At 28.0% G+C, this 25,034-nt stretch overlaps 1 protein-coding gene across 1 annotated transcript in view; it reads left to right on the forward strand.

The window, feature by feature from the left end:
- The window catches only part of LOC107453784 (uncharacterized), a 70,322-nt gene that overhangs the window by 12,453 nt on the left and 32,835 nt on the right, over positions 1 to 25,034 (forward strand). Inside the window, exons 2-11 of the mRNA XM_043047299.2 lie at positions 9,102 to 9,284; positions 11,184 to 11,324; positions 12,345 to 12,527; positions 14,675 to 14,818; positions 15,367 to 15,549; positions 15,644 to 15,775; positions 18,948 to 19,130; positions 20,771 to 20,902; positions 23,583 to 23,762; positions 23,849 to 23,980. Of these exons, the coding sequence (XP_042903233.1) occupies positions 9,102 to 9,284; positions 11,184 to 11,324; positions 12,345 to 12,527; positions 14,675 to 14,818; positions 15,367 to 15,549; positions 15,644 to 15,775; positions 18,948 to 19,130; positions 20,771 to 20,902; positions 23,583 to 23,762; positions 23,849 to 23,980 (1,593 nt within the window). The remainder of the gene's footprint in view (positions 1 to 9,101; positions 9,285 to 11,183; positions 11,325 to 12,344; positions 12,528 to 14,674; positions 14,819 to 15,366; positions 15,550 to 15,643; positions 15,776 to 18,947; positions 19,131 to 20,770; positions 20,903 to 23,582; positions 23,763 to 23,848; positions 23,981 to 25,034) is intronic.

Raw genomic sequence — 25,034 nt, forward strand, 5'->3', positions numbered from 1 at the left:
ATTATAATTTTACAGTGTTGAGCATAATCTAGTATGTCTTTACAATTTAAAAACTCCCTGAAGTTGTTTTGCAATAACGGACCCTATTTGCACAAATTCATAAAAGCGGACCCTGGTTGAAAGAATGTGAGTAATTTTTTCACAATTTCACGAAAAACGGACCTTTCACAAAATGTCTGGACAGACCCCTGATATATATATATAAGAAGTAAAGTTGTGCACTATATACACCGAAGAGCCATTACATTATGACCACCCTCCATCTATAACAATGGTTCCGCCCAGGATCAATGTTTTCATGGGGCACATTAGGACCCATAATCCTCATAAAACAATCCCTGACGTTTGTTAGCTACTTGAACACAGTTGCAGACCTGGTTCACCCATTCATGGCAACAGTTTTTCCTGCAGGGGATGGTGTTTTCCAACAGGATAATGCTCCATGTCATAAGGGTCGAATCGTCATGGATTGGTTCGAGGAACATTCCGGTGACTTTCAAGTCATGTCTATGCCCCCAAATTCACCTGACCTTAATCCAATAGAGCATTTGTGGCCCTACCTTGAAAACCAAATTTGTGCTGCCACGCTATCCCCTCGCAATGTGAGGGAATTGCAGGACCAGTTGGTGAGCGCTTGGTACTAGATACCTCAGACTACCTATCAGCACCTTGTGGAATCAATGCCACGGCGGGTGCTAGCAGTTTTGAGGGATAAAGGTGGTATATATATATGCACTATTGTTTTTTTATGAAACTGAAATGAATTATAAATTTGTACAGGACGTATTAACCGCACTTTACAAATATTTCCCAAGAATGAAATAAAAAATATACATATTTTTTATATTTTAATGAACCTAATGTACTTATCAGGTTTCACAAATTAATATTTAAACGATCTGAAAAAAAAATAAAGTTTCGTTATTGAGGCCTGAGGTAGTAAGATTATCACAATATTTTTTATAACCTCATAAAGCAGATGAAAGTTGATAGTTAACAAATAGAAACTCCTTCGAGTTTGACCAGGCAATCAAACTGGTTTTGATATTTTTCCATCATTCATTCTCACTAGTGATTCTACAGTTTTTAATAGACTTTTTTACACATTTAAACATAATTCGCGACCTTTATGCATACTCTCTTTATTTATATTTGGAAATATTATAAAAATATATTATTTAGTAATTACACTTCCTGTTGCAACTTTTTTATCATTTGAATATAAAATTACCGACCAATAAAAAATCTTTAATACGAATCTACTAAGAATAATACTGTAGTTAAAGTTAATTCATAATGATCTAAAGTTAAATAATTGAAATGCCGACCTGCGATACTATACGAGAAGGCGAAAAAAACTGGCACTATTTCAAATCTACACGTTTTAAAACAGAATCACCTCAAGCCAAGTGCAGTTTTAAAAGTGTAATTACCATTTGAGCTAAGAATAATGTGAATCGGGTTTTTTTTTTTCATTTAAAAATGGCTTTCTTCATTCTGTGATAACTTTCTTTGTTTGATAATTAACGTTTGTTTGACATTTTAGATCTGACATTCATTCTCTTTGTAAGGTACTGAAAATTAGGACCACGCATAAATTTCTAATAAATAAAATTTAAAATAACACTGCGCGTGATAATGAAAAAACAAGTTTTTCACAATTTAACAAAAGATTTAACATTAATCTTTATACTTCTGAAACATTTTTTTAAAATTACACAATTCTTCATGAAGTTATACTATCCAATAGAGATTTTTATGCCTTCAAAGCATTATTTCCTTCATGAATAAAATTATTGTATTTAACAAAGAATTTTATTCTTTCAAATAAATACTTTCTTCGTGGACAAAAATATGATATTGAAATAAAATATAGGAATAAAAATATAAGAATTTTGACCCTTCAAAGAATTATTTTCTTTGTGCATGTTTTTAACTTATTCACTAAGATTATTGAATAAGATAATTAATACACTAATTCGTTAGCATTTATTCACAAAAAGACAAATGAAAATCAGCGGTCTAAATATTACGGAAAACTCTATTTCTTTAAATTTTCGTCATCCCCAAAAGTTTCTTCGTTCCAGAAGACATTTATTTATTTTATTATTTATTTATTTATTTTTTATTCATGATCTTTTTCCTCGGCGTAGATTTTTCTAAAATGTTTAGTATCTTATAAAATATTAATCAAATTCCGTAATCTGTAATTCATAGGAAACTATTATGCAAATAATATATGTATATATATATATTCTTACACCTGTGACCATTGCACGTGGTTGCCATAAATTTCCTTAATTTACTAAAAGCATTGCTGAGCAATTTTTGAAAATAGTTTAAATTTAATCGAAATCGAACTTTTTAATTAATTGAACTCAAATTTAAATTGCATTTTTAATAATTTCCATTATTTACTTTAACTATTTCATCACAGAAAAGAATTATAAAATTTTTAGTAATATTACTTCAAATAATTATTTATTTATTTCAATTTTTATTTTCTCTCTATTAATTTCTAGTATTTATTCAAATTAGTTTTGAATTAAATTTTGCAAGTTGAATTACAACTGATATGTTTGATAAAAAATATTTTTCCATTTCATAGAATTTGCTATTTTTTATTTATTGTTTAGTTTTTTCCCCCTTTTTTACGATATTCAGAAATGAATTATTTTTCAAATTTTTCTTTATTAATTAGCTGCCATCAATTATTTTATAAAGTTTTTTTAAAATTTTTTTTTAACAAAGCTATAAAACGTTTCAACAGCTGCGTCTTTTTTTCCGTAAGAAAAACAATGGGTGAAAAAAAAAACTTTTTTTACAAAATACGCCACGTGCGCGTAACAAAAAAAATGCTGGCAAAATAACTCATTCGTTTCACATGGAGCCATAAATATCATAAACAAACTGAAGTTACTAACATTGTTTAGTATTTGTCGTGTAAGATTTCGTATGAAATTTTCCCAACGATACATTTCATACATATACATGTAAAATTATTTTCACGTTTTCTTTCTTATTGTTTCTTTCAAAACAAAAATCACTTATGCAACCGATTATATAAAATATAATTGTATAATCAATTGCATAAACTGAGAAATATCTAATTATACGTAGAATGAGTAATTTAGTTAACCATTAATTGAAGTTAATTGAAGGCATTAGATAATTTATCGCAAAAGGATGAATCTATATTCTTTACAAATATTTTATTTCCTATTCTTTCTTTGTACGTAGGATTTATTTTCCCATTCGTTTTTCGCTAGCAAATGCTCATCAACATATTTCTGAGAGTCTTAATTTCGAAAATGCTCTCACGTTTGTCATAAACCTAAGTGATTCGATTGACAGCTAAGTTTCCGTCATATTTTTTGATTAACCTTTTACATTTCATAAATTGATCATTTCATATATAGATCAACAAAGGATGTTTTATTCTAGTAAAACTTTAAATTACTTTTTTTTTATAGTTAACTTATGTTAATTATTAAAATAGAATAACAAGTTGAGAAAAATTAGCACTTTCGACACCTTTTTCTTTAAACTTTTAATCAAGATTCTGAAGCCTCAAAAGCTGCTCGTGAAATTTGTGCTGTGTATGAAGAGGGTGTCTTAGTTGTAAGAACCACTCGAATTGATACAACTTAAAATTTTGATCTCAAAGGCTTGCCTAATTTAAATTCGTGTTGAACGATAAAGGCTTTGGAAAAGGAGCTAATGGAATGCATCCATATCAAGAATAACTCTAAACCTTAACGTTTAAAAAACAAGTGTGATTTCTGTTACCTTTACTCGAGAGATTATGGTACCCGTATCCATACTTTTTTCAATAGGTGGCGTTATTTATTTAAGTAGCGAAACTGCCAATAAAAAATAGAAAAGTTCTTGAATGGTTGTTTTATTTCAAATCATTGTGTCTTTCAAAGGATAATTCCTTGAAATAATTCATTTTAATGACCTTGACCCACTTCGCATATTCTCCAGAGTTTAACATTGAGCCATGATATCGGTACAAATTTATTGTGACATTTCCTAAAAGGAAATATCTATCCGTTTAGGTTGAAATCAAGTACCGTGTATTTCAAGTTTATGAAGTAAGATGATGTGGTTAAACTTAGTACCATATTAAGATTGCAGCAAATTCAAATGATATTAGGATCCAAACATTTGTAACATTATAATTTTCAAGCTTTTATTTTGTTTTCATATGAACAACATCCTAATTATATAAACAACATCCTAGTAAAATGCGAAAGTATTAGAAGAAAGAAATCATAAAAAAACATAAAGTAATATATAAAAGATTGAATACAATTGTTATCTTCACGGTAATTCTGAAGGCGGTTGAATAGAAAAAAAAATTCGCGTGTTTTATGAGGAATAAATTTTTTTTTCAGTTGATATTTAAATAAAGCGGTAATGGCAGTTGTAATGTTTTGATGAAGTAACAATTTAAAATAAACCTAGTTATGGTAATAGAAATTAAGAGATAGCTAGTAACAGTTTAAAATGAATCTAATTTTAGGAAAATATGTTAAAAATTAAGTTAATATCAAAATAAATCTATCTACACCTAAATGAACCTTTCAAATAAGTTTTTATAATAAAAATAAAACATTAAAAAACTGCACAATGGGTTTATTAACATGTTTATTTATAATCTAAGTTGCTTATTCAATGATTCGTTTCCCTTCTTTACTTGTTTCGCTCATTTATTTACCATGTTATTCCATCATTCATTCCCTTATTTTGATAAACTGAATAAAAAACGGACGGTCATCACGGGAAAAAAATAATACATGAAAAATACTGAAGAATTCAATGGAATTTTTTGGTGAACATATGATAATTTATTACATATGTAACAAAATACAGTGGCAATAAAACTTATCCGGTAAAAGATCAAGACAAAAAAAAGTATAAAAAATTATCCTCATGACGAATTCTGCTTGGAGATTTACGCAAAAAAGATTCAAATTTGAATCACCGTTGAAAAAAAAATGATGATTAAAAAATATTGAAAAAAAGTAAAGGTAATGATATAACTAAAAATACGCACTTTTAAAATTAAAAGCAATAAATCTGAATAATTACCTCACGTAAAACAAAGCAATTGAATAAGTATACTGAAAATTCTGAAATAGTATGGAAATTCTGGTACCATATAGGATTTCCCTTTCTCAGATTTAAATATGCTTATAAGCTATAAGAGAAACTACTTTTTCATTCAAATAAATTTAATATTATAACTGCAACTCTATAGATGCACAAATTATTTAATTTGATTAATTATATATTCTTTATTCCACTTTTGTTTATTCACGTTTAACGATTAAGATGGGGTTCCTGAAAATCTCACCGAATCTTAATGAGTGTCACCAAACTAAATACGCAATACAAAGCTAATTTAGTAACAGCAAACAAACGAATTCCGACCATCTTACGTTTCAAAAGTGATAAAACAAAAAGAGTGTAAATGAAATCAGAGTAACGAAACTGAATGAATTTCTCCTCATGTAGCAGCCATGTTTATGGTTTTATTATTGTTTTGAAAGTCACTCGTGTGTCAAAACACTTTCGCCAATCTTACAAATACAAAAACAATATATAATTTCTTTGGGAAAGAAAAACAATACAGCCTATATTTTATAAACACCGACTTTGTGGGTGTCGTTGGGGTCGGTAGGTATATGTCCCCTTCAAAAATTAGAAATCTATTAATGTCCTCTTTACTTGTAACAAATAAAAAAAAAATTCAAAAATTGTCATAGATTTAAATTCATCTAAGTTAAATGGAAGAAATTAATAAAAATAATTATACTTTTTTTAACATAAGAATTTTTTTTCTTCTGAGTGAAATTTGGTGAACTATTGTGACCGTGTATCTTAATTTCACCCCCTTAAAAATTGGGCACCTGCAAAGACCATGACTGACTCTATTAGGCTTAAAGGTATCTAAATCTCTCGATTTTGTTTTTTTGTCCCGGGAACCCCACATCAGTGTTTCTTTCCAAAATTGTAGTTTAGATCATATGCAATGTTTACAAATTTTTTAAGTATCGTAATAGTAGTGTTATCTATAATGTAAATTGCTGAAATAATGATAGATTATTTCATTTGCAATAAATTTTGGAAAACAATAAAAAATCTATAAAACATTAACTGGAAACTCGAGCAAATGATAAGTACCTAACGGAGGATTACGACTTATTATTTTTTTGAAAGTTATTTAAATGCTACTATTGAATGTTACTATTGAATGTTTAAATGTTGAATATACGATTCTTATGTATAATTATGGATTATTGCCATTTAGAAAAACAAAAATTTTCAGAACATATACATTTATTTCTAAATACATATTTTCTCTTTTTCTTTCTTTTTTGTTATTAGTTTTTTCAACACAGAACAATTAGATTTACATTTTTCACTGTAAGATATCAACCCTTTAGTAGGATCAAATCTTTAGGGGCTAAGTTTTTATTATTATTATAATTGTAACAACACACATATTCATATGTAGCCTTGTTTGCTTGTTGTAAATATGGCTTAGAATACAAATTTGGCCCATAACGAAAAATTTTCTATAGAAATGTATCTAAAGTTCTAATGTATGTTCTTATTAAAGTATTATTATTTCAAAGCAGTGGCACCCTCTATTGAGCTAAAGCTTGAATAATAACTAAGCTCTTTATCATATTTGTAATAACGTTTCAAAAAAGTATAAAATCTTTGACGCAGGGCAAATATAAATCAGCAATTGAAATTTTTATTTTTTTAAAAAAAGATTATTACTACTATTTAGTTTATATATTTCTTATTGTGAGTTAGTAACAAAATGCGATTCTAACATGCTATCTAAAAAATCTGCTATGCAATAAGTTAGTAGAAAAACATTTTAAAAAATACGAATGATTGGAAATAAAAAAAATGAAAAGTATTGTTCAATTTATTCATCTGAATAACAGCTGTGTCAAAAATTTAAGATCGTGAGAGTTCGGTGCTAATAAGTTTAAACTCTCATTTTGTTAATATTAAATGTTTGATGCTGACATCTAGCGGCAAACTTATTATCTAGATAATACCCACACTATCTCTAACATAATATATATTTTTCAAAATCCTCTTAAAGTGCTTTTTTTCTGCATTATGACCAAAAAGTCTACAATTTCTCACTAATAATATAGCTTTTTTATTATTGGTATTAAGTGAGACTATTTTTAACCGCAGGATCTAAAATTAAAACANTCTCAATTTTTTTTTGTCCCGGGAAACCCACATCAGCGTTTCTTTCCGAAATTATAGTTTTAGATCATATGCAATGTTTAAAAATTTCTTAAGTATCGTAATAGTGTTTCATACAAAGTAAATTGCTGAAATAATGGTAGATTATTTCATTTGCAATAAATTTTAAAAAGCAATAAAAAATCGATAAAGCATAAACTGGAAACTCGAGCAAATAATAAGTGCCTAACGGAAGATTACGACTTATTATTTTTTTAAAAGTTATTTAAATGCTACTTTTGAATGTTACTATGGAATGTTTAAATGTTGAATAGACGATTCCTATGTATAATAATGGGATATTGCCATTTAGAAAAACAAAAATTTTCAGAACATATACATTTATTTCTAAATACTATATATTTTCTCTTTTTCTTTCTTTTTTGTTATTAGTTTTTTCAACACAGAACAATTAGATTTACATTTTTTCACTGTAAGATATCAACCCATCAGTAGGATTAAATCTTTAGGAGCTAAGTTTTTATTATTATAATTGTATCAACACACATATACATAATGTAGCCTTGTTGCAAATATGGCTTAGGCCCATAACGAAAAATTTTCTAGAGAAATGTTTTGTTAAAGTATTATTATTTGAAAGCAGTGGCACCCTCTATTGAGCTAGAGCTTAAATAATAACTAAGCTCTTTATCATATTTGTAATAACGTTTTGAAAAAGCACAAAATCTTTGACGCAGGTCAAATATAAATCAGCAATTGAAATTTTTATTTTTTTAAAAAAAGATTATTGCTACTATTTAGTTTTTATATATCTTATTGTGAGTTATTAACAAAATGTGATTCTAACATGCTATCTGAAAAATCTGCTAAGCAGTAAGTTAGTAGAAAAACTTTTTAAAAATACGAATGATTGAAAAAACAAAGAAATAAAAAGTATTGTTCTATTTATTCATCTGAATAACAGCTATGTCAGAAATTTAAGAACATGAGAGTTCCGTGCTAATAAGTTTAATAAGCTCATTTTGTTAATATAAAATGCTTGATGCTGACATCTACCGGCAAACTTATCACCTAGATAATACCCACACTATCTCTAACATTAAAATATTTTTCTAAGTCCTCTTAAAGTGCTTTTTTTCTGCATTATGACTCAGAAATTTATAATTTCTCCCTAATAATATAGCTTTTTTATAGTTGGTATTAAGTGAGACTATTTTTAGCCGTAGGATCTAAAATTAAAACAGATTTTCCAAATACATCATAAATAGTAAAATAACTTTTTTATTAAAACCAAAATATCAAAAATCTTACTCTATCAATATAACTTTTCTGATAACGCTACAAATTGTAAATTATTTTAAAATAGAAGTGACCACAACAAACAATTTTTCTTTTCAAAATCATTGCGATTTTACTAACTATATTGAGTTACTGATTCTAACTTCATTGATTACTAACTTATTAATTATAAAACCGTGACAAACGTTTGCTTTTTTTTAAATCCATCTATAATTATATTAATTGACAAAAGTGAAAATTGATATTCTTTACTTACTTTTATAAATAATCATATTAGTTTACGTTATTGACATTATGGATATTCTCATACATTTTATTCTTTATAAAACTCGAAATCATTGAAACATTTTAAAAAAAGTTTAAAATTTTTTATTATATCAATTTTTTGTTAAATTTAGACTGTTTTTTGATCGTTCTTAAACCTTCTTTTTAAAAGATAGAAATGCAGATAACAATAACTGATGATTGAATGAATTAAATTTTTTAAATATTACATTCGTTTTCCTTTGTCACTTATTCACATAGAAAATAACAGTTTTTGTTTCCTTTGATAGATACTAAAAGTTGTAAAGATTGTCCTGTAATACTTCAAGAATTAGAAAGAATAGATGATGACGCTTCCAATTTTGGTGTTGCATTTGTTAAAAACTCAGAAAAATCAACTGCAAAGAAATATAATGTTACATCATTCCCAGCTCTGGTGTACTTTCGAAATCAGAACCCTGCGATATTTGAAGGTAAAGTATTTATATTTTTATCATTTAGTTATTAATTTTATTTACTTGTTTAAAATATTAAAAACACTTACTCATTTTATAATTAATTTTACTGATTATTGTTAAACTAATAATGTGGCCCTAGCTAGATCTCGGGGAGTTTAAAATGAGGAAAAGCTTAGTGCCAAATATTTTATTAATGTACATATAGCACACGGACAAACAAACATAAATTTAATTAATTAAGAAAAGGAGAAATAAGTGTAAGGTCCATTCGGTTCGAAGTCTGAGCATCCACTGCCTTGTATATGGTGGTGCTGTTGTAGCTTAGCGATGTGGTTGCTAGAATAATTTTAAAAATATTCGATTCACCTAAATAAATGAATTAAATATTTTTGTTTTTATTTCATGCAATGAATAGTAAATAGTAATGAATAGTAAATATTATTATGAACTCTTATGAATAGTAAAATTATTATTTAAATTTAAAAAATACATCTTTATTCTATTTATTTTTAAATTATATAAGATATTAAGCTCCCTATTTAAATGATTAAAAATGCATTAAAAATAATTATTTTGAAAGAAATAAAAACAATTATCTAAAAATTAAAAATTTAACGAAAATATATTTACTTTTCTATTGTTGAAAAATATTACTTTTATATTAAGCGAAATATAAATTTAAGAAAAAAATTTTTTTTTTATTAATTAAAATAATTATTTAATTTATACTTAAATTTATAAAATCGAATCTTTAGTTATAACATTGTTTTTAAAGTTATTTTTAAAATAACATTAAATATTTCATAATTAGTTTATTTATTTATACAATTTAAGAATAAATTTGAAATATTTTAATATTACTTTGTTTCATTAATTTCAAGTTTTTAAAAATTTTTTCCTAATTGCTCATTAAATTAATTTTTAAAAACTCCTGTGTACTACTTTTGAATTAGTTATTGTCTAAAAATATTTTAAAGAGCAGACAAACATTTGTTTAATTAATGTACCAAATCTTTTACAAATTGTTGATAAAAAAATTACATGTTTATTCTTTTTAAATGATCAATGATGAATAAGAAATTTTTAGTTATTCTTTAATTTTTATTTCGACTCTTATTTTAAAGATTAAAAATTGTCTACGTTTTTATTCATTTATTTATTTATTTTTAATTTAATTTTTTTGAGAATGTTTTGCAAATTTATTAAATCAATATGTTTCGTAATTTAAAATCAATTTATAACTATACTTTGCACTATTTTTCAGATTACCCTATCGAGGACCTACTAACTAGTTCATATTTTTAAGGAGCCTAATAAAGATTAACTAAATGTTCTCAGAATTTAAATGTATGCGTAAAATGTTAAAATTATATTTGAGTTTTTAATGTTAATTTCAAAAATCGTAATTTTGTTAAATTTGTAACTACTTAATCTAATAGTACTATTCACTTAACGATTTGGAAATATCATTTGCTTCAAAATATTGGTTATAAGAGTCGACAAGTTTCAAGTGCTCAAAAATCGGCGCCTATTCTCAAGACTCACCAGATGTGAATGAGGGTACAAAAGTAATTTGTAATAGAAAACGTTAAGTTTTCAACGAAAATTGGAAAAAAATAAGGAGAAAAACAAAGCTAGAAAAAAACCGTGTTGGCTGAGAGTGAAATGAAACAAAACTAGGAAAACCGCAGTAACTGAGAGAGGCAAAATATGAATTTCTTTGTGCAGCTACAGCACGTGGAAATGCATTTTGCCCTGATTTGCTTCAGTCGACTTTTTTTTACCATCTTTAATTTCTTGAAGCTAATGAAATTTTTAAATCATCAAGTATTTTTTTCAGCTTCAGTTTCTTTGGATTATTCATTTAATATTAACAATAGTCGAAAAAAGAAATGGTTTGTATTTGTTTTATAGGTGATCTGAAAGATGAAGAAAGAGTTCTGGCTTGGTTGACAGATTTAGATTCTATGGAATTACCTGACAGAATAGAAGAAGTCAATGCAAAAATATTAGAAAATCTAATCGAAGACACGGATTTTCTTGCTGTTTTACTGTGTAAGATATTTTGAATATGTCATGTATATTATTGCATTGAATATTGCATGCATCTATCTACAGTGATTGTGAAACAAAATGGAATTTAAGTTACCGCAAATGATATAACAGATATGTAGTACAATGAAAAAAAAAANAAAAAAAAAAAAAAAAAAAAAAAAAAAAAAAAAAAAAAAAAAAAAAAAAAACGGACAGCTTTGAATAATTGATCGGATCTTCATCTTTTAGGATTCAATCTTAATAGTTGGAGGAGGTGACCTTAAATATGCTAATACATTAGTACAGAGAATATTTTAAAATTATAAGATCAGCCACAAAAATGTACTTTCTCGGAATAAACATAACTTTTTTTTTCTCGCTGAATTCGGATTTCTTCCCCCCCCCCGGAAAAAAATTATCTATATATACATAGAGAGTAGCCACAATCTTGGAAATATGGTCCCAATAGTTAGGTCAAAAGACCAGTCTAAAGTTTGGAACCCTTAATGCCGACCGAAGAGATAAATAAACCATTATTTAGGCCGATTTAAATTAGAAGCATCGATACGATTTTAATGCACTAAATTCTACCTTCAAAGTGTTTAGACTGAGCGCAAATTCAACAAATTTAGATAAAACTTTTTTTTCAAATATAAATTCTCGATATCTAATATCTTTATAATTTTACTACATTCTCGACAAATAATATGAACTTGATATTCAGGATGGTGATTAGTAAAGTTTTGTATTTTTAATTATTGCTTGCTAAACTTTCTATAAAAAATTTTAATCTTACCCTTTTTCATTGATTAATTAGTATAATTATTCTGACTTTTAAAAACATTTACATTCATTCATTTTATTTATCGTATTTAAATGAAAAAAAAGTTAATAAGTTCAAAAAAAATTGAAATTCAGAAATTATTTATGTCTTTGCATAGTGTGTGAAACAACAGCCAAAATATCGATTTTTTTAAAGAAATTCGTGATATACAATTCGAAAATTACGTAATTATATCAATATTTATGTAATTTTTGTAGATAAAGAAGATGATGAAGTTTCCGAAAAAGTATTGGAGAAACTTGAAAATGTGGACGGACTTGCTGATGCCAAAAATATTGGTATGGTCAAAATTGCGGATGATAGCTTGGCCATTGAATATGGACTGGAACATTTACCTTCCTTGATTTACTATAGAAAACAAATTCCTCTGCTATATGATGGTAAAGAAGTTGTTATCAGTAATAAACTTTGTTATCAGTAATAATAAAGCAAAGAAAAATTCGAATTCGTAATTCAAATTTGAAAAGAAATATTGTATGCAAATTTGAAAAAATAAAAAATATTGCTTTTTAAACTAAGACTACAAAAGTAGTTAAGAAAATATTTAGAAATAATTAAAATTATATTTACAATTATATTACAATTAAAATTATGATTTCATTAAATTATTGTGAAAGTTATGCTTGAAAATTTAAATATTGATTTCCGATAAGTTTTAATTACAGTTGTTTTAATTCATGTTTCAAATTTTTATTTTGGCATAGCTCAGGAATATATTTGAGGTTCCTATTTAATGATTAGATTCGCAAATAGTTTTTTATATTTAATTTGATGCCTATTTAAAATATCAAAGGTCTTAGAGAGAAGAATTTAAGATTATATCGATCCTAAAATTTTAAAACATAACTACTGTTATCAATTTACTATTATTTTAATTTAACAAAATTCTCTTTAAATCTTATTAAAAATATGAAATCTACATTGAACAAATTTCATGAAATCTTCAAATATAACAATAAATTATTAATTTTCTAATCAATTATAACAAATTTAATATTTAACTGCAACAACAAATTTAATAAACTGTTACTACTTTTTTTTAAACATTATGAATTAGTGACTTTTTTTCCCTATATTCTTTACATTATCACTTAATAACATTGTATACAGACTAAAATTTTCGCGTAACTATATTCGATCATATAATACATATTGCACATGCATATCATATATATATATATATGTATGTATGTATTATAAACCAAACGATCTTTTTGTTTAAAAAAAGAAAAAAAAACATATCAATGTTTAAGAAAAAGTACAATGATGGATGAAAGAATGAAGCGAATAGGGGACCGTGACCTCTCAGTACACTGAATTTTTTGAACTGAAACATTTTCTCAGGGTTTTTTGTAGAAAGCTACAAAAACATCAAATTCATAATTTTTCAAATAAATTAATGCAACTCGTTATGTTATTTCATAACATGTGAATACAAAGATGGCCAAAATCAACTCATTTTCCCATGCATAAAATTTTAAGTAACTCTCTTTTACATAGACTTTCAATTTACAATGCCAATTTTGCGCAGAATTAATTGCTTTCAGAACAAAACAACCCAACAAAATAGCGATGGAGGATTGTAACAATCCTTTTTTTTCATTAATGGAACTAAATGGTTTAAAAGAATGCTTCCTTTCCAGGTCCAACCTTGTTTAATATGAAAAAGATTGAATTTCAAATAATAAATTAATGACCCGATTTTACGTATCAAGTACAAGTTGGACAGATTTCACTTTCGTTCAAGGAAATTATTTAATTCGCGGGAGTGGCAACACGGAATCTACCAATGATAAAGCAACGTGGGTAGAATTTCAATGGAATTCGTGCCCTCTTCAACCCATCTGAAAATTGGAAACGTGCATTGCTTCTTTTTTTCTTCCTAGAGCCGGCAGANATATATATTAGAAAAATATATCATAAATATATGTTTTCATATGTTTCAAATAATGTTATCATAAGTATGCTTATTATACATTTAAGAAGAAATTATTAAGAAGAAACATATTTTTAAAAATTTACATTAGTTAAGGCTATTTTATATTTATCTCGTAAGTTAGAAAAGATTATCGCTCAAATTTTGTGTATCGTAAAATATTTTGCAATAACCACGCATTTTTCCAGAGTTTACTGAAAAATACCCATCTAGACAAAAAACTATTTCACAATCACTTCGGATTTTCGCAGAATTAGATAAAAAATAAATATAAAAAAAAACTCTGCTGAACAAATTCTGTAATTTACAGTTAATTCGTTTTTAAGCAGGTTTTGACAAACAAATACTATTTTCCGTATTTAACTAATATTTTAGATTTCTAATTTCGAGTATCACATACATTTATTTTTAATTTCATTGGAAACTCTTTAGCATGGTGGATAAAATAAAAATCATAAGAGTATAATTACCACGGAAAAAATAAATTTCTTGCTGTGCAAAGACTACCGAATCCTCATGTCTCACAATCTGAACGGTAAACATTTAGTTCCAAATTTAATTTAAACTCACAAGTTCTGTAATTTTTCGTAGGTGACCTGATGAATGAAGAACAAGTGCTGAATTATTTATTTGAATTTCAAGATCTGGGTGAAGAGAATGAAGCTATTGAAGATGTGTCAGCGAATGGTTTACTTACATTAATTGAAGAATCTCCCTACCTTGCTGTCTTATTTTGTAAGTGCCATAAAATCCATTATTTACTATTTTGTAAATGCCTTAAAATCCACTATGTGCTATTTTGAAAATGCCTTAAAATCCATTATCTACGATTTTGTAAGTGCCTTAAAATCCGTTATCTACAATTTTGTAAGTGCCTTAAAATCCCCTATGTGCTATTTTGAAAATGCCTTGAAGTCCATTATCTACGATTTTGTAATTGTCTTAAAATCCATTATCTACGATTTTGTAAGTGCCTTAAAATCCACTATGTGCTATTTTGAAAATGCCTTAAAATCCATTATCTACAATTTTGTAAGTGCCTTAAAATCCACTACATGCTATTTTGAAAATGCCTTAAAATCCATTATCTACGATATTCTAAGTGCCTTAAAGTTCATCATCTGTGACTTTGTAAGTGCCTTAAAATACACTACATGCTATTTTGAAAATGCCTTAAAATCCATTATCTACGATATTCTAAGTGCCTTAAAGTTCATCATCTGTGACTTTGTAAGTGTTTTAAAATACATGATAACAATGATTACAATTTCTGTTTCTTATAGATGACATCGAAAATCGTCGTTCTCAGCGTATCTTAGAAGAATTGGAAAATATTGATGATGATTGCGAACGCCATGGCGTCTCATTTGTCAAAATCGATGATGACAAAGTGGCAGCCGAATTTGGCATCGAGACTTTACCAGCTTTGGTATATTTTGAAAACAAAATGCCTAATTTTTATCAAGGTATTTATTTGATTATTTGATAATTTAGATTCAATGTATTAAGCTGAATTTGTCAGGATGATAATGTAAACTCATATGCATGTTTTGATTTAAGGGGATCTCACAAAAGAGGAAGTTGTATTGGATTGGCTTGTCAAACAGACAAGTTCTGATGAAATTGAAGATGTCACTGATAAAGTTCTGACTCAGATGATAAAGAAAACTCATGAATTAGTAGTATTTTTTTGTAAGTGTTTTCCTATTTCCTGAGCTTAAGAATTTCTTTACTGTTTGCTAGATTTAAAGCATTTCTCATGGATGAAATATTGTGCTATATCAACACGCTAGAACGCTTTTCCTTTCAGTCTGTTTTTTTGTCTACTAGCAACTACCAAAGTGAGTGATATTTCAAACTGGGTACGCCATAATGTCCGTAACAACTCTTTTAACTTCACAAAGTTGGAGACATTTTGGAAACAGAATATAAAAGCATTTGTTAGCCAATCTATTAGCAACTACCTAATTGAGTTATTTTTCAAAATGTATGAACAATAATGTTCGTATAAACTGTCTTAACTTTACAACGTTTTAGAAACTTTGCAAATTGAATCTATAAGTATCTGTTAGTCATTATACTAGCAACTAGCTAAGGGAGTAATATTTCAAACAGGGAGCCCAATAATGTCCGTAACATCTGTCTTAACGTTACAACGCCTTAGAAAATTTGGAAATCAAGTATAAAAGCATCTATTAGTCAATCTATCAGCAACTAGTTAAGTGAGTAATATTTCACACGGGACAGCCAATAACGTCCATGACAACTCTTTTAACTTTACAACGCTAAAGAAATTTTGAAAATCGAATTGTAAATGTATCTTGTGACAACTAGGTTTGCTTTCCTTTCTTTCTTTTTTGCTTCTTAAAATAGTTTTGTCTGGTCACAATATTTAAAGTTCAATGTTAAGCCTTTTTTGAGAAATAATGTCCGAAATGTAGCAATTCCTTGTAAATAGAAAGGAAGTAAACAACTAAGTTCTGGAGCATGCTCTATGTTCCATTCCTTTTTCGATTTAGAAATACTAGTTCCACAATTTTTTGAAGGGTGGCGGTTTAAGCAGTCTCATCTTATGGTTCATATCCACCATATTACACTTAGACAAGAGTCATTCGAAAATTTAGAGGGTTGGTAAACAACTTAAGTAGGCTTTCTGTATATGGAATGATGACTTGCTCTGCATTTATATTGTAGAATGATTGAACAATAAAGTGAAAAACTTATATGAATACGCGAAGCGTTTCTAGACTCTGTGCATCAATTATCGCGAGCTCGAAAAGTGTATAAAGACTTGCATAGTGAAAAAGCAGTTAATTTGTAGGGTTGGACTGGAATGAATATGCTTCCTGATAAGTGCGCCTTAAGCTAAACGCATTTAGGAAAAATAATTAGTTTAGGATTAATTTAATCCTTTTTTACTGATATTCATCAAAAAAGTGAATGGGAAGAATTTGGAAAAGTTTTCGTTTTTAATTTTCATAAATTTTTCAATTATATTAATTTATGACCTATGATGTGTGCACAGTGTTTTGATTTTATTTTTTAGAAGGATTCTGAATATGTATACTTATAGGGAAGGTCATTTAGATTGTAAATCTCTTATGGACTATGAAAAAAAGGAAACATAATTATCTAAATATATTTATTTCCAAAGATACGACAACATATCAGCTACTTTTCAACATACGAACCATCGGAAATGCAACATTTGTTATATCGTTGGCAAAGTTTTTGAAGTCCAGTATCACAGGAATCTGATGTCAGGAAATTGAGCAGCGTATCATAGCTGTTTGCATGTCTGTGAGAAAGTGATACTCAGAATGGAATTTTTTCAGTAGCTGGGAGAGAGATAGGAATTACAATGGGGATGTTCAAACACTTCCCAGTGAAACTTCTGCAAATTTTTTTTCCTTGTAAAATTTATCGTATTTGGACGATTGTTGTGGGGAGTGTTTGACTACTCACCATTCACTTTCGATCCATCTCCCAGTTACTTCCACCTGTTACTTCCCACTTGTTACCCAGTTACTTTCACTTGCATTTAAAGAAATTCCAGCCAGGACGTAATTTTCCCTCAGACGTGCAGGCAGCTGTGACACGCTGGCTAAGTTACTAGGCAGCAGACAGCTGTGATATTAAACAACAAAAACTTTTCCCGATTGCGAGTGTTACGAGTCCTTTCATCGGGAAGTAGCTGAAATATTACAGTATCTTTTGCAATGAACCAATTCAGGTAATTGTGTTTTGTTTCTTTTTATGCCCCTCTGGAAACAGGCTCACTGGATAACCCTTTTATTAAGGGAGGTCATTGCAAAACACCCAGCATATTCTCGTTGTTACTATAATTAATCGTAAAGTAAAACATTACACTAAATACGTTGCTTACGCCTCTTTCAGGGTCGGGATAGCCTGGTCGGTATGGCGCTGGGCTCATGTCCGAGATTTCGTGGGTTCGAACCCTGCCGGCCGAAGACTCCCCGTGTAGTAAAGTGACTGATACACGTTAAATCTGTCGAGTCACAAAAGTCTTCCATGTTCCCATAACAAATCAAAACCTCTGGGGGTACTGGATTGGAGATCAATCGTTCTCTAATTCAGGTCAAAATTACGATCTGTGGATGAATGAACGGATGTATGAATGGGTCCGCCCTAAAAACGGGTGCGACGTATGGGTATGGTGGTATGGTAGAAGTCGAATTCTTGGCCATAGATGGCGCCACTGGAAAACAGGAACAATCACACCCCCTCTGCCTAAACAGGCATACGTCAACAACAACAACACGCCTCTTTCGCCACATATTTTTTTTTAATATGTCGTACATGAAAACTGTATCTGTCTCCACTATTTGTTTTAATTTCTTTTTACGTAGCTTTGTATTCGTGCTGTCAACTAACTTCTTTCTCTTCTTTTTTTTTATCTTATTGAAAAAATTTTTGATTGTCTTTATTTTTTCTGAAAATTATAATTTATGACAAATCGCACAGTGTTTTCTTTTAAATATATGTCAGGTTTATAAAATGTAAACATTTTAAAAACTCTTGTGTCATACTATAGAAAATACGGTTTTATGCAGAATAGAAAAGCAATTAAATTAATCGGTCTATACGTGCCTGAGAAACATTGGTATAATTGTCAAAAGTTATAATAAATTTACGACTGCACCCTGTTTGATCTTAAGTTTTTGCAGAATATTTGAATTTTAGATCGAAGCTTGAATCATAGATTTAAGAGATTTAATTTATTCATAAAAAATTACAGACCAGTGTCCTTACCTTCTTTAAGCTCATTGAAGTTATTTTAAAGTTAAATTTTTAAAATTAGTTTGCATATTTTTTAAATGAATTGACTTTAATGTCTTTTTAGATGACAATGATGACGAAGAAAGTTTGCATATAATGGAAAAATTGGAAGGAATTAATGATAACGAAGCAGATCTCGTGGTTCCCTTCGTTAAGATTGATGATAAGGAATTGGCAGAAGCCTATGGAATAACTGATTTACCAAGTCTTGTGTTCTTCGAAAATCAAGTCCCAAATTACTATACAGGCATGTTCATTTTTCATTTTATTTTTACGTATTGAAGTTTCAAATTTAAATAATGCCTGAAGTGTTTAGTAGCAGTAAAATGTTTAGATTATAAAAATACGAATTTCAATTAATTTTAGCGTTACAGTCAATAATATGATACTACGTAACTTTTACGAAACGAAATGTTTGGTACCCAGTTTTCAAAGGATTAGAAATATTATTTTAACACATTTTACCAAAATGTATTCTATTTTTATAAAGTTAGAACAACTATGGTATAAATTGGTTTAAGTGAATAAACATAAATTTCTAAACTGCTCTAATGATTTTGCTCAAACTGCTCTAATGATCATTCATAATTATACTCTAATGATCATTCAAACTGCTCTAATGATCACAATTCATAAACTGTTGTAATGATTTTGCTTAAAATTTGTATTTTGCCTGTAAAATTATATTCTTTAAAATGATGCAAAAAATTGTGTTCCTCACAATGCAAAATTTTTTTGACCATTAATAAGTAAAATAATAAAAAATTTTAAAAAAAAATAAAGTTTTTTTTGCACGGACTTACTTTTGAATAAACGAACTTTACAATCGTGTGAAAACGTTTTTTTGAATAAACGAACTTTACAATCGTGTGAAAAAGTTTTTTAATTCGGTTAAAATAATCTCGAGATTTAGCAAAATACGCAAAAAGTAAAATTAACATTTAGGGGTCCAAATTTTAGACTGCTCTTTTGATCTAACTATTGCGGCTATATTTCCCAGATTGAGACCTACATTTTCGGGGTCAGAAATCCAAATCCATTGATAAAGAAAAGCATGTTTATTCAGAGAAAGTACGTTTTTGTTGTCAATTTCGCAAGTTAAAATATCGTCTGCACTTATTAATTAGCATAATTGAAGTCACCCCTTCGAGCCATTAAGATTGAGTCTTAGAATGCTAAGATCCGATTATTAGATTTAAAGTTATTCAGGGTGGGTTGTTTTGCACACTGTATATTTTTCTGCACATATATTTAACTTTCTATCACCTTCAGTGAAAAAATTAGGTATGATAATTATAGCTTTCTATACACTGCTTATTATCTATCAGTAATTGCTATATTTCATAAATTATTCAATTTTATGAACATCATTAACATTAGTCTTTATTTTTTGTACATTCTTAAATATTAGTTTTCATTATAATAAATTTTTTTCTTACATTTTCACATATTAACGTTGTCCAAGATCAATAATAATACTCTTTAGTATACTTTATTATTATTATTATTAATAATTATTATTACTAATTATTATTATTATTATTAATTATTATTATTATTATTAATTAATATTATTATTAATTATTATTATGATAAATTATTATGAGAAGGAATAATTACCATCCATGATTATTAACTCAAATATTTCCATACATTGTTCAGTTGCATGACCATTATTAATACTGATTCACACTAACAGGAAATTTAACCAATGAAGAGGCCGTGTTTGATTGGTTGAAAGAATTGCAGTCATCTGATGAGATTGAGATTGTGACGGATCAAGTTGTAGANTGAGTAGGGATAATTACCATCCATGATTATTAACTTAAATATTTCCATAGATTGTTCAGTTGCATAACCGTTATTAATACTGATTCACATTAACAGGAAATTTAACCAATGAAGAGGCCGTGTTTGATTGGTTGAAAGAATTGCAGTCATCTGATGAGATTGAGATTGTGACGGATCAAGTTGTAGAACTGATGATTGATAAATGTGAATACTTGGCTGTTATATTTTGTAAGTTCTCAGTGAGTACTTCATCTTTTTCTTATGACATTTCTATTTCCTTTAAAATGAAAAGTAACCAAAATCTCTTTAACTCATACCCATGCTGGAATTTTGGAATAACATCACTTAATATATATTATTTTAAGTCCTCGGTTCTAACTCAAACTCAGCTGAGGTCAAACATCTCTGTCCCACCTTTTCCACCACTTGGGAAGAACACAGACTCAATGACAGATTGTAGCACAGCACTATTTTGTCTCTTTCTACAATTCACCTTGAAAAACAATATCTGAGTCTCAAGCAATGCCAAGGCTCGAACATTTGCGAGTATAACGTTAATCTACTGTTAATTAACGTAAATTAATGTCAGTGGCCATATATTTTACGAGAAAAAATTTAAGGGCAGACCCGTATTTTTTTGAACATCTTAGCTTTACAGGCACAAATTTTTTATTACGGTCAGTGACTGGAATATTTTTTTCCTGTCACTAACCGTCATTTAGTTAGAAGATTTTTTGGAGTGAACCGCCTTTAAGTTTCATCTTCAAACTGAGTTGCCTTAACAATAGTTCAATTTTTTTTTAAGTGATCGCAAGAGCAAGCGGTCGTAATTTGAAAAAGAGTTTTCTTTTTCACTTTAATATTAATTTGCTAACTTTAAAATGTGTTGTTTCTTGACAACTTTTTTTAAGAAGGATTTACAAAGAATGTATGTTAAATAGGTGTCATATATGGAGCACCTCGTAAAAAGATTACATTCAAAACCAGATGCAATAATAAAAGCAATAATTTGCATTAGCTCACTAATATCCAGCTGAAATCTTAAGTAATACTAGTATTTAATATGCATAAGTCAACTAAGGAAGAGTTGCCTGGTTGAAAAAGTTTTATTTTATTCAAAATAAATCAAAATCCTGTAAAAGGTTAAAACGAAATGCGATATTTCAAAGTTTTTCAAATCTAAATTTAAAAATTCTATATTCTAATTTAAAATTAACAATCTAAATTTATATATGATGCAAAGAAACAAAATTTGTTGACAAATTTGAGAGCAATTTTCATAGAAACTAATTCACTAATTTGAGCAAGTTTAATTTCCTGCAGTTTATTTTTCTTTGGAAATATCAATACTTATTTTCATAAGATGACAATTTTTGTTCTTATTATGATTTAAATATTTTCTCATATAAATCCTTTTTTTGAAACTGATTTTTATTAATCTTTTATTAACATATACTATTGCATGACCTGTAAGATAGTAACTATTTCAAAACGCTTTATTTTAGTAAAAACATTAACGCAGCAGCCCGTTGTGGGCCAGGGGTCTGAAGGAGGTTAAAGTTCCACAGTTTCGAGACTAACAGCATGATTGTGATAATGTGGTCTGCACTGGGTACTGGCCGCCTTTACTTCCCAAACAAGCTGATACCTAGCGTTCTGAAGCTAGGTGGGCTACAAAACACCACTGGGGATCGAACCCCAGTTCTTCACAATAACAGTTTAGTACCTTACCCTCTGAGCCAACGTGGCTCGCTTTATTTAAGTGGTTGTAACAACAACTAAAAATGCAAAAATCCGTAACATTTTTGGATTATAAATGTCATTACTATTTTCATTTTCTGCTTGTCAGAAGCAAAATTTTATAACGAAATTTGAACCACTTTTTAATTAGCTTTAGATCTCTGTGCCGATTCGTTTTGAAAATGCTAAAAGCTAGATTTATCGACTACTTTCTGACTTTAGAAACTTACGATACAACCAACATTTATAAAAGGAAAAAAAAGTTTTATAAAAAATGCTTTCAAAAATAGAGGAAATACTAGTTTTATAGATACATAATTTTGAAAATATTAAATATATTTATATAAATAAATATATATATATTTAATATTACATATATTTTATTATATAATGAAAAATATGTAATTATAATACTTTTATAAATATAAAAAATAGAGGAAATAATTATATTATATTTAAAATGAAAAGCATGGAACACGTCACCTTACAGTTAAACTCTCANTGGAATCAATTGATGATGATGCTGATCACTGATTCGTTTTGAAAATGCTAAAAGCATGATTCATCGGCTTCTTTCTGACTTTAGAAACTTACAATACAACCAACATTTATAAAAGGAAAAAAAAGTTTTATGAAAAATGCTTTCAAAAATAGAGGAAATAGTTTCATAGATAGATAATTTTGAAAATATTAAATATATTTATATAAATAAATATATAGATATTTAATATTGTATATATTTTATTATATAATGAAACATATGCAATTATAATAATTTTATAAATATTAAAAATAGAGGAAATAATTTTATTATATTTAAAATGAAAAGCATGGAACCCGTCACCTTTGAGTTAAACTCTCATTAACATTTTAAACTCTCTCAGTTTTAAAAAATGACCCGTACTTCGCTTTTTTGTATTAGTCGTGACAAATGTGAAATTATTTGTCCAATCTTGAATTGTTGTTTTAAAATGGTTTTTATAGCTCAGTTTAATATTGTTTTGAGGTCTTTTTATTGCAAAGTTTAATGTTGCTAGGATACAATTATTATTATTTTTTGGAAAATACTTTCCAAATTTTTGGAACAATATTTTTTAATGTTCAATTATTAATACTTTTTTGGAAAAATAGTTTAGAAATTATTTGCAATAAATGTTGTTCTTTTTAGACGACGCTGATGATGCTTCTGCTAAAAAAGCCCTATCTGAATTGGAGCATATTGATGACGAGACGGACAAAGCAGGTATTCCCCTCATCAGAAGCCACAGTAAGCAAATACCTGATACATATGGAATCGAAACACCCTCTCTTGTATATTTCGAAAATGGAGTACCCAATATCTACCCAGGTTATATATTTTTATTTTAATCAGAGTAATTCAAAATAGAAAAATAGAAAAACGTTTAAATGACGTATTTTTTTCTGTTGTTTTAGGAGAGCTATCGAATGAGGAAGAAGTCTTGAAGTATCTTCTTGAACAGCAGAGCACTGATGAAATAGAGGATGTCACACCAAAAGTGCTTGAACAAATGATTACGAAAAACGAACATTTGGCTGTTCTTTTTTGTAAGTCACAAATCAATAAACTTAGAAGAATGTTTCAAAAGTTTAAAGTTGGCTCTTGATTCCCAATACGAATTAGTTAATTTTCTGTAAATTTAAAATACATTTCTTAATTCTTTATACTTAATAAAAAATGCTTTTCCGTTTTTTTTAAAATATGCCTTTGCTTATTGATTACCTTCTTAAAATTTTAATTTTTCTTTACAATTTGCTCATGTTTAAGTTTTATATTCACATCATTTGCTTATGTAATTATTGTATTTTTAAATAATTTTCCTTATTATCTGCTTATTCCCGATTATTGTATTTACATGTTTTTTTTATTATTTTCTATTTGTACTAGATTATTATTTCGCAATTTTCTTTTATTTTCTTTCTGCTTAATAAATATAACAGCAAGACGTTTTTCATAAATTTTGCACTTATGATTATTGTATTTACGTGTTTCATTTATTAATTTAATTATTTAATATTTTCTACAAGGAAGATAGGGTTTAGAGCTCCCAGATCATATATAATGTTATTTGGTAATTACTTACTTACTTATCCTCTACGTGCCTTGGGCACTTAAGGCCTCTAGCATATCCCTCTAACGCCTCCTGTCTTTAGCAATAAATCTTGCTTCCTCCCAATCAGATATTCTACATTCTTTTAATTCGCTCAAAAACATGCGCTGGATGGTAAGTCTGGATCTTCCTCTCGTTCTTTTACCATCAGGGGGCCATGTAAGCGCAACAGATGAAATTTTTTCATTGGGCATTCTAAGGATATGTCCGAGACAGCTCCATCTTCGTTTTTTAATTTCATCTTCGATTGTTTTTATTTTAACTTTCTTTAATAGATTTTGATTTGATACTTTGTAAGGCCAGAAAATTTTAAAAATAAATCTTAAACATTTGTTTTGAAAGATTTCTAATTTTTGTATTTCGATCTTAGTCTGTTTCCAGGTTTCTGCGCCATATAATAGTATTGCTCTAACAATAGCTTTGTAAACAACTATTTTTATTTGGTAATAAAGATCAAGTTAAAAATAGTATTTATACATGTTCCTTCCTTA

The sequence above is a fragment of the Parasteatoda tepidariorum genome, chromosome 1, assembly GCF_043381705.1.
Source record: "Parasteatoda tepidariorum isolate YZ-2023 chromosome 1, CAS_Ptep_4.0, whole genome shotgun sequence".
NCBI lineage: Eukaryota > Metazoa > Arthropoda > Arachnida > Araneae > Theridiidae > Parasteatoda > Parasteatoda tepidariorum.